At 50.2% G+C, this 10,422-nt stretch overlaps 2 protein-coding genes across 2 annotated transcripts; one reads left to right on the top strand and one right to left on the bottom strand.

Moving 5' to 3' along the window:
- Nucleotides 1-1,113: 1,113 nt before the first annotated feature.
- Nucleotides 1,114-5,627, bottom strand: EEF2KMT (eukaryotic elongation factor 2 lysine methyltransferase). The gene is made up of 8 exons (XM_086759483.1): nucleotides 5,439-5,627; nucleotides 5,301-5,363; nucleotides 5,086-5,166; nucleotides 4,781-4,882; nucleotides 4,457-4,590; nucleotides 3,338-3,645; nucleotides 1,962-2,108; nucleotides 1,114-1,324 (listed from the first exon to the last, which is right to left on the bottom strand). The coding sequence occupies exons 1-8, from the start codon at nucleotides 5,538-5,540 to the stop codon at nucleotides 1,224-1,226; spliced, it is 1,038 nt and encodes a 345-aa protein (XP_086615609.1). The 5' UTR covers nucleotides 5,541-5,627; the 3' UTR covers nucleotides 1,114-1,223.
- A 97-nt stretch (nucleotides 5,628-5,724) lies between these two features.
- NDUFB6 (NADH:ubiquinone oxidoreductase subunit B6) lies at nucleotides 5,725-9,112 on the top strand. Its single transcript, XM_086759488.1, has 4 exons — nucleotides 5,725-5,948; nucleotides 6,023-6,115; nucleotides 7,635-7,679; nucleotides 8,953-9,112. Exons 1-4 carry the CDS (start codon nucleotides 5,769-5,771, stop codon nucleotides 9,019-9,021), a joined length of 387 nt encoding a protein of 128 aa, XP_086615614.1. The 5' UTR covers nucleotides 5,725-5,768; the 3' UTR covers nucleotides 9,022-9,112.
- Nucleotides 9,113-10,422: the final 1,310 nt, after the last annotated feature.

Below are 10,422 nucleotides of genomic sequence, written 5' to 3'. Positions count from 1 at the left end.
GGAAGGTGAAAAGAGTCCAAGTTGCTTCCTGCATGGGTTTGGCAACTTCATTAGTTTACTGGCTGAAGAATGATCCATGAAGATTTATTTGCTGATTTTTTAAAAAACTTTTTTTTCTGTTTTCAAGCAAAATTCTGCCTGGTGGTATGGCCATTCCCCTTTAGTTATTGATATGCATGTGGAGGTAAATTAGGCACTTTGCTAATTAAACAGTAATGCTGAAAGCTTTAGAGAGCTTTCATCTTCTGTAATAAAAATTTTAGATCCAAAATTCTAAACCAAAGTGTAGTGGGGTTACATCTATATATCCAATAATTAATCCAATTAATAGTAGCAGTCATGACCTCCTTCAGCTGGAAGAACAAGACTCTTCACGTTTCAAGTTACCTATCATCTGTTACTACAGAAAGAGGGTGCTAAAGTATTTCTCAAATTTTCTTTTAAGTAGCTTTTAAAACAAGGAAGTCAAAAGAGTAGAGAGAGCAGCATATTTGATTTTCTGCTTCAGGACCAATTCTGCCCACCAGGAAAACGATCAGTGGATTATGGAACATCTCAAACAAGGTGAGCTGATTTCTTCCTCCTTGCAGGACAATTCTTGTGTTTCCTGGCCAGTCTGAGAGGATGGCTTCATGACGGCTAGTTGTGAAAGGGACATTTCTTCTGGGAGAGAAATCTGAAATCAAATTCTGATTTTTGCCATCGCTGCAGAACAAAGACGCACCTGACTTAGAGCAGATTCTATTACCCGCGTGTCAGCTTGTAACGCCATACTCGCTGTCGGTACTACTCACGATTTAGATGACCCATGCTGCACATATGCAAGCATATACAGATAGGTCTAAAAAACCAGAGTAGACAACAATTACAGCTGGTTTTAATGGTAAAAAAATATTTATTACTATGAAACATGGTTTTGCTTCCTTGTCAGTGTGAGATACTCATCCTGTGATCCTGCAGATGTACCTCTGCTATTTACAAATCAAAACACAGTTCAATCCTGTTGTCTTGAGATTCACAGATGCTTTTCAGGGGCAGCAGCTTGCTTGCGTACATGCTGCCAGTTACAGGAAGAAACATAACTTGCTTTGACAACAGCCTGTGCGTACAGTTGTATCCTCAGCGCCCCTTGTGTGCGTTTCCAGAATTCCAGATCATCTTGTCGCAAGGACGAGATAGCTCCTGTTGGTCTGAAAATGCAAATTATGTCGTATTTGCCACGTCTATAGAAATAGCTGTAGAATAGTTACGTCTGGCTGCACATCATGGAGAAAAAGACTGTTGCTGTGGGCTGGAATAATCTGCCATCCGATCCCAACTTTATCTGTAAAGGGAAACACTGGGAATCATCATTCTGCTTAAAGGAAAATGAAAAGCAAAACTTGCGTGTCAAGTTTAACATGCTGTTAAAAGCAAGCTATGAGTATGTATTTTTAAAAATTACCAGGTATGCTTGTGCCAGGCGTAATAACTTCGTGAGTTACCCAGCTGATGTAGACCAGCTTTTGAAGAGTAAATGAAGAAAAATAAAAAATCTCTCCCTATTTTATTTAATCTCTAGTTGTTTCTCTTTTTTTAACCCCTGAAGCACAGTTAAGATAAAGGTTTTAGGCTATATCCTGAATGTTATCGCTGTGACAGTGCGGCACAGGTGGCTTTCCTCCTTTAAAAGCTTAACCCTTTTTAGTTTCCTGTTGTCACCACACTTGCAATTCATCTCAGGTTGGCGCTCTTAACAAGTGAGAGTTGTGACAGACACGATGTAGCAAAAAAGCTAAGTTCCAATCTCCTCATCAAACCCACGTGGAAAAGCTACTGCTCTTAAATGCAGCTCTAGGATAAGAATCTCACTATTGGACAATACCCATCACCAAAAAATGCTCCCGTTTATCTTTGCTACGGATGAAATAGTGAGGAAAGAGGCCAAAACTATGGATACACTTGATGCAAAAGGCACCTACCAAGTTCAGCCTGGAACAGGCGGTACGTGTCCAGGTTACGAATGGTGGAAGCGATATAGACCGCGGGAGGTTTCCCATCTCTGAAAGTGGAGAGTTTTTGTAGCATACCAATGAGGGCTAAAATAATCTCTGGATCATACACCACATCTGCACAAAGAGGAAAGCATGCAATATTTATTGAATAAATAAATAAATAATCAAAAAGCAGAATGAAAGCCACAGAATAAAAAGATAAATAATTTACCTTAGAGGAGAATATTATTTTCTTATTGAGGGGTTAAAAAAATCCTGAGACCTTAGAAAATGCCTATTTTATGTGCTGTGTCAAGTCGCCCTCATCTCTAGTATCAGTCTAGAATCAGTACAAAAAAAACCCAACCAAAACGAAAAACAGTGCTGCTTTTTGTCAGTGGATTGCCAGTCACTGTGTTTAAGCCCATCTTAAGGGAGATGGTGAAGAATTGGTACTGTGTCCTCAGCAGAATGAAACCATGCTGTTAAAGATCTGTCTTTCAGAGGCTGACTGCAAAAAAACATGGCTTGAACTGCAGCGGTTTTCATCTCAGATCACTTCCTGGAGAGCAGAAGTAGTGATGAAAGGTAAGACTGATCACGAAGGGCCCCAAAACGTCAGCCTTACTAATTAGGGCTGTGATTCTGAAACGTGTCAGTCGGTGTTCAGGACTGGTAGTGGCTCCTCACTGCACAGAAGCCCGGCCTGGGCTGGTCTGTGCGTTCTCTGAACGTGGCTGGCACTCGGTGACACGCATACAGTGACCTCCTCTTACAGAATTCGCGTGCTGAACGCACCACGTGCTGGCTTTGATGACAAAGGCACAGGCTATTTTGTCATTTTTTCACCTGAATTCTCGGGTAATTTTTGCTTTACAAGGCCCCAAATCTCACCCTGTGGCTACAGGTGAGAGATTTTACTATTGCTGCATTTCCCATTCTTAGATTTTTTTTTTTTTTATGAACTCCCACAAGACTTATACATAGGCAAGTTCCAAAAAGTTTTGGGTGTTGTTTGTTTGTTTGTAATATATGTGTTATTCATCAAGAGAATGCCAGGAGTGCCTGTTATTATTGATGAGGCTCTTGAGAGTGGCAGATTTATTATGTTCTGTTTCTAGATTAAAAAAAAAAAATGCAGAAGGGAAAAAATAACTTGATTTTGGCGTTGTGTATAACACTGCTGAATATCTGAACAAGGCAGAACGGTGACATGAACCGGCAGATGTGTCATACGCTTCCAGATACGGGAACCGGAGCGGGGTTGAGTGAACCCTGCACACAAATCCCTTTGTGTTTCCTCCCTGACCTGCTTGTTCCTGCCTGACAGCGGACAGTGGGGCACGATCGGCCGTGGAAAGTACCTGCTGCAACGATGACGTCGGGCTGGAGATCCGACAGCTGGTTTTCTGTAACGGAGCCCCAGTCCAGTTCTGCAACAATTACTTTTGGTTTTTGGTAATTCGTTGCTTCTGCCTCCTGGCCGTGGGACTCCGCTTGGCTGTGAGGAGTAGTTTCAGGCTCCACGACAAAGCCATTCAAGCGGATGTTTTCCGTCAGCTGTTTGAGAACGCAGGGGTGGCAGTCACTAAATACGTACGCCTTGGGATTGCAGGTTTTGCAGATTGCAATTCCAGTGAAGCCGATGCCACTTCCTAATTCCAAGATTGTCCTGAAGGGTAATGGAGTAAAAGTCGTGCCTGTTAGGACTCTAAATTGAGTTGGAAATCAAAACATTCTACATATAACCAAAGGTAAAATCAGTTACAGGCTATTTCAATAATTTTTGAGTGAACTGTCTACAGTTTAATCTCTGTTTCAAATAACTGGTGGAGTCGGTAAACGCAAAGATGCCGTTATAAGGATAAAAATGAAGTACTTGAAATACTTCTACATTTGGTACAAAGCATTTCCACTGCTGGGGTGAGATACATTCCACCTGGTTTTAGACTTCTGCAGCACGGTTGTATCCCTCTAAACTGGCTGTCCAGTTCCTTTCCTTGTGAGGTCGATACTTGAAATTAACATAGCTGACTCTTTCCTCAAAAGATTCTTTCCTCTCAACTGCTTAGAAGCAAAGTCTAGACTATGAAATTAGATGTGCACATCTGCACCTCGGCATCTAAAGTGAGGCGAGATGAATCCCATCATGGAGTGAGGCGCACTGGTTAAAGTTACTGGCTAGACAGGGCGGCAGCTGAAATTTAACGGCCTGCCTTCTGCAGCACGTTTGGCTGCGTGGTGTAATGGTTTTGATCTTAAAACCTGCCTTAAAATAACTACAGGGTCCTCTTCTGGATTAAAGTTTGACTGTTGCAGAACAGACGAGAGCAGCAGTTAGCCAGCAGCAGAAGGGTGTAGTCCTCTCAGTTATCTGGGGGGTAAATATTGTATCTTATTGAATTACAGTTGCACAGCTCAGGATCTGAATGAAAATACCGCGGCTTCTTTCTCCATCTTTCTGTCTGTGCTGCTGTCGCTACCTGTTACTGAAAACTGCGGGGTTCTCCATTGCCCATTCAGCGAGATGAAGAGCAGCGTCCCAGGTGACGAGCCCCGTGGTTCCCGCAGAGATAATTGCCACGCTCTCGGAAAGGGTAACGGATTCTCCCGTGGGCTGGAGGGCACAGGCAAGAAGAGAGAGATGGATCAGCACAGACAATGGATTTCACAGTCTGGCAATCGATGGTGGCACCTGGAAAAAGGCAGGAAGCACTGCGGGTTGCTGGGGGGTTACTCTTAAAGCCAATTATTGCTTTGTTCAGGTGATTAAAAGTGATTTCTAACAATGCAGCATTAGTTCCTACCAGTAAGTAGTTTTTGTAACAGAGAGTAGATTCTTCTTCATTTAAAAGCTCTGCCAGTGCATCATACAGCTCGTCCAGGGGTTCAGCTGCTGTGGATTCATGCTGCGCGAAGGAGAACAGGGTGGTTTCGGGTATTGGGGTGTTTGCCATGAAACAGAAAATGGAGGCGTGTTGAGTCCCATTTTAATACATTGTTTGCCATAATATTTTACACTGAATGCTGTGTTGTGTTACTACACAGTGTAGAACTGGCTTATTGTCAAAAAAAAAATAAAAAAAAAAGCACCGTGCAAAGTAAGCACTACCTTTTTGATGAGTTCCGTTAGAAAGCATCTTCTGTACTTGGTGGAAGGGGGATATTTCACACACAGTGGGTGGAGAAGGGTCTAAAACCAGAACAGCCATTGAAACCAGTGACCCAGTGAAGGTTTTGGGAAAGGCCAGAGAAAGACGTGGGACCGTTAACTGGCTCTTCGTGTCACGAAAGGCGCTGCCTGCAACCCAAGCCACCCCACCTTACCTTGTGCAGGATATCCACGAGCAGGGAGGGCCCCGGCGCGGCCCGCAGGCTTTGTTCCAGTTCCTAAAACAGAAGAGACAGAGCTGAGCCCTCCCCGCCCCCTCGGGCCCGGGGGCGGCCGCCCGCGCCCTACCGTACCGGCCAGGGGAAGGAGCGGAGATGCCGGGCCGCCAGGAAGCGGCGCTGGAAGCGGAGCCCCAGCGCCGGCTCGGCCATGGGCCCCGGCAGGCCCCGCCGCATCACCGCCCCGGGGCGGGGCCGCAGGGGAGGAGCCGCCGAGACCCGGGAGCCTCCCGCCCGCCCAGAGGCTCGAACCCGCGGCCCTCGGGTTCGAAGCCTGACGCTCTCCCGGCTGAGCTATCCGGACCCATAGGGGGCGCCACTCGATCCGGCGCGCCGTGATGACGTCACTGCCGCGCGCCGCCGCGAAGGACAGGGCCCGGCCGCAGCGGGGTCGGCGCCGCCGCCATGACCGGTTACAGCGAGGACGAGAAGCTGCGGCTGCAGCAGCTCCGCGCCCTGCGGCGCCGCTGGCTGCGGGACCAGGAGCTGAGCGAACGGGAGCCGGTCCTGCCGCGGCGACAGCTGGGGCCGGTGGCCGCTTTCTGGGAGCGGTTCCTGCAGCCCGGGGGGTTCTGGCGGCAGCAGGTGAGCGGGGCCGGGGGGGACGCGCGGGCCGGGCCCCCCGGGCCGGGCCTGACGGGCGGCCCTCTGCCCCGCAGGTGTTCAAGGCCTACCAGACCGGCGGCTACGTCCTGACGCGGGTGCTGGTCCCCGCCTGGATCATCCTCTACTGGCTGAAGTACCACGTCATGGTGCGTGCGGCCGGGGGGAGAGGGGGGAAGCGGGTGGGGAGAGCGAGGGAAATCGGGTTAAACCCCGGGAAAAGGCCTGTCCTAGAGAGGGGGGCTGGTACAACAAGCAGACGCGTAAGGGGTTGTATGAACGCGCTGGTGTGGGTCAAGGTGACTTCCCATGGTCAGTTCACCGCTTGTTCTCCCCGGGCTGGGTGGCACAAATACATACATGTTTTGGTGATCTCTTATGGCAGTGACCCTGCTGGCTCCCGTGAGCCGGAAAGCTGTGTCTTAATCATCGCTTTCCAGGAGGAACGGTGAGCCCGGGGATAACCAGACTGCAGCTGGTGGTGTGGGAAAGGGGAGCGGCCAGCACACTGACGAGGGGACAGTCCTGTCTTGCCTGGGAGGTGTAATGCGACACGGACAGTGGGATGCAGTGCACCCTCAGCAAGTTCGCCCATGACACCGAGCTGTGTGGTGCCGTCGACACGCTGGAGGGGAGGGATGCCATCCAGAGGGACCTGGCCAGGCTGGAGAGGTGGGCCCGTGCCAACCTCATGAAGTTCAACCAGGCCAAGGGCAAGGTCCTGCACCTGGGTCATGGCAATCCCAGGCACAAATCCAGGCTGGGCGGGGAATGGATGGAGAGCAGCCCTGAGGAGAAGGACTTGGGAGTGCTGGTGGATGAGAAGCTCAACGTGAGCAGGCAATGCGCCCTTGCGGCCCAGAAGGCCAACCGCATCCTGGGCTGCATCAAGAGGAGTGTGGCCAGCAGGTCGAGGGAGGTGATTCTCCCCCTCTGCTCTGCTCTGGTGAGACCCCACCTGGAGTACTGTGTCCAGTTCTGGAGCCCCCAGCACAAGAAGGACATGGACCAGTTGGAGAAGGTCCAGAGGAGGGCCACAAAGATGATGAGAGGGCTGGAGCACCTCTCTTATGAGGACAGGCTGAGAGAGTTGGGGCTGTTCAGCCTGGAGAAGAGGAGGCTCCGGGGAGACCTGATAGCGGTCTTCCAGTACCTCAAGGGGGCCTACAAGAAAGATGAGGATAGGCAGTTTAGTAGGGCCTGTTGCGATAGGACGAGAGGTAATGGTTTTAAAATAGAGGGGGGTAGATTTAGATTAGAAATTAGGAAAAAATTTTTTACGATGCGAGTTATAGAACACTGGAACAGGTTGCCCAGAGAGGCGGTGGATGCCCCATCTCTGGAAACGTTCAAGGCCAGGCTGGATGAGGCTCTGAGCAACCTGACCTAGTCAGGGATGTCCCTGCTCCTTGCAGGGGGGTTGGACTGGATGGCCTTTGAAGGTCCCTTCCAACTCTAACTATTCTATGATTCTATGATTCTAATGTTATTTGCCCCGGGTATTTCTTTAACCAGGGGAAAGAACCTGGCCTAACGAGCCTTCTACTCAATAGAGCTGGCGTTTTAGAAGGGTTGTTTTCCCTGTTTTGGAAAGCCTTTGTACGTCATCTGAGTAACACTCCTTTTTCTTTCCCCCTTCCCTCTCTTCTCCCCCCCTGCCGCTTTCAGAAAACGCCGCACGGTGTCGTTACGTCAAATCCACGGATATTCCCAGTAAGTCTATCAATACTTGGTTTATTTTGCAGCTTTGTAAAACAGGCAGAAAAGGAGTGACTTGGGGAGAAGTGCAAGTTTGTGCAGTAGCCGTGCAGGGAGAATTTCGAGAAGGATGAGCTTCATGCTGTGGGCAAGCTGCCCTGGAGCAGCACAGCTCCAGTATTTCTGAGCAGTTTTCATCTTGTCCCCGGAGCAGACAGTCCCTGTTTCCATGTCACCTCCCTCTGCAGCGGCAGACTGTCGAGTACCTGGCTGACAGCACCGCCCGTCCTGCGCGGAAAGCACCAGCGTTCCCTTATGGGAGCGCAAGCGTTGGTTACGGCACAGTAACAGCAAGTTTGGGAAGGGGGTTGGGTGTTGGAAGCCTCGGTGAAAGCGTGATTATTAATGCATGGAATGACGGAGAGGAGTGGTTCCGCTTCCCCTCGCTGACAGGAGCGGCGGTTGTCAGGAGCTGGGGGGAGTTCGGTGCTGAGCCTGTGGGTTCTGGCTGCACGAGCTTGCCCCCAGCATCCCCCAAAGGCCCCGCGCGCTCGGCCATCCCCAGAGAGACCGAGCCACGTCACCTCAGCCTGGGACGAGCTTTGTGAAGTGGAGAGTGTCGGGTTGTTTGGTCTTTCCTGTTCTCGGGCTGCTCTGAGCCGTTGCTCGTCAATCGGCACAGCGAGTCAGTGGGCAGATGTTCTCGTAGAAGTTTAGCTCTACTGTTTGACAAGTGAATTTTTTTTTTTTGCGTAACACCTGCCTAATTACGCTTTACCTAAAATAAAAAAATTCCATCCCTAACAACCACCTAGCAACATAGGGAAGGTCAAGCTGTGGGCCTGTGACTTCAGCCTACTTACTCACTCAGCTTAGGTCAGCTCAGCAGGCCAGTGCAGCGCCTGAAGCTGTAACGAACAGCACGGGGGCAGCACACTGATTTCTGAGGGATCACGTAGCTCTTCACGGGCCGTGGGCTTGGAGACCAGCCGAAAGTTGTGCCATGGTGAAGGTGATTATGCGGTGCTAGAAGTCCAATATACATTTTTAAAATGAGGCAGTCTTGAAACGTTTGGCTCCTGTTCCGTAGCTGAAAAGAACGGGGTAAAGCAAGTACAGATTTCAGATAATTTGGCTGAAACGTCGGGTGAGTGAGAGCACTCTGAGTGAATTGTGGTAAGGTTTGGGTTTTTGTCTGGACGTGGGGACAGCTACAGCCTAGGTGTGGTGGGTGCAGGAAGAGACTGGGCGCAGGAGAAATGCTCACCGTGCTCTCTCCTTCCATCAGGGGGACAGGATTTTGGAGACGGGAGAAGTTGTTCCACCCCTGAAAGAAGAACCTGGTGAGCACCACTGATGGCTCAGAGCTGATCTCCTCCTTCAGCGAACAAGGCGAGAGCTGCACCTGCTTGACCCATTCTATAAAGTCTTTATTCTGCAGTGCCTCAGCTTTTCTGTCATTTCCTTTCTCCTTGGTCCACGTTATTCCAGTTGCTACCCATACAGGAGTGTCTTTTGCCTTCGCTGAGCTTTACTGCTAGCTCCTGGTGATCTCCGACCTGCCCCTTCCTCAGCTTTTAATCTGACCTGACGAGATCTGCCAGCAGGACAGAGTAGGGACAGGAGGGATGCTACGGATCCCCAGGGATTGTGGAACAGCCCACTCGAGGAAAGGCGTCACGGCAAGCTCCTGCACCCACAGCTGCTGTCCTCTTCCCGTGTAGTGAGGCCTTTTCTGCCAACCAGTTCTGACAGAGACTTCCAGCGCAAATTAAGCTTCCACCTATCTCGTTCACTTGTTTGCCAAGAGAGGGGAGCAGAAGTGGCACTGCTGCCAAAAAAAAATCCTTATTCTTTACCCTTTAACACTTCCTTCTCTGTCTTCAGCCCTTTTGAGTTGGAGTCTTCCTGCCCTCACTGGCCCCACGTACCGGGAGCACTTCGTACTGGGGAAGACCGGCCCCTGATCAGGTGCTAAATCTGCAATTGTATTGGTGGTGTCGTGGTTTAACCCCAGTTGGCAACTAAACACCACGCAGCCGCTCACTCCCCTTCCCCAGGGGAATGGGGAAGAGAATCGGGAAGCAAAGGAAAACTCGTGGGTTGAGATAAGGTCGGTTTACCAGGACAGCAAAGAAGGTACAGTAGTAGTATGTACTTGCGAATGATGGTAATAACATAGGGCTAATAAAACGTACAAAGCGAACGCTGCACCATTTCTCACCACCTGATGACCGATAGAGCCTGTCCTGAGCAGCGATCGCTGAACAGAACCCAGAGCGACCTTCTTACGATATCTCGCTGCTCGATCTGAGCAGTGAGAGAGCTGCCCCCGGCCAGCCCCCGCTTACACCCTGAGCGTGGCGTTTACAGGAAGGATGGAGCGCTCTCTGCCCAGTTTGGGTTCAGTTCTGGCTGCACCCCTCCCAGCTGCCTGCACCCGCACATCAGCGACACCTGGGAAGCTGGAAAATGTCCTTGGTCTTTTAGTGACAGCATTTGTTGGGCACCAAATCCCACGCCAGATGCAAACCACAGCAGCTACTGAGAGGAAAATCCGCTCTATCCCAGCTGAAACCAGGACAGGTGGCTACTTTGATGGCTGGCACCCGGGCTCAGCCCGTAGCCCCCAGGCCCTCGCCAAGCCCGTGGCTGTCTCCTTTGGGTAAAAGGGGGCTTAGGGTGGCCTGGCAACTGGGGAACCAAGAGTAGGGGCAGTCGTGGGCTGTGAGGGGGCAGTAGGATCCTGCGGGTCATC

The sequence above is a fragment of the Chlamydotis macqueenii genome, chromosome 15 (genome assembly GCF_036417535.1).
Source record: "Chlamydotis macqueenii isolate bChlMac1 chromosome 15, bChlMac1.mat, whole genome shotgun sequence".
NCBI classification, from domain to species: domain Eukaryota; kingdom Metazoa; phylum Chordata; class Aves; order Otidiformes; family Otididae; genus Chlamydotis; species Chlamydotis macqueenii.
The sequence above is the reverse complement of the archived record's forward strand: the minus strand, read 5'-3'. Positions and strand labels throughout refer to the sequence as shown.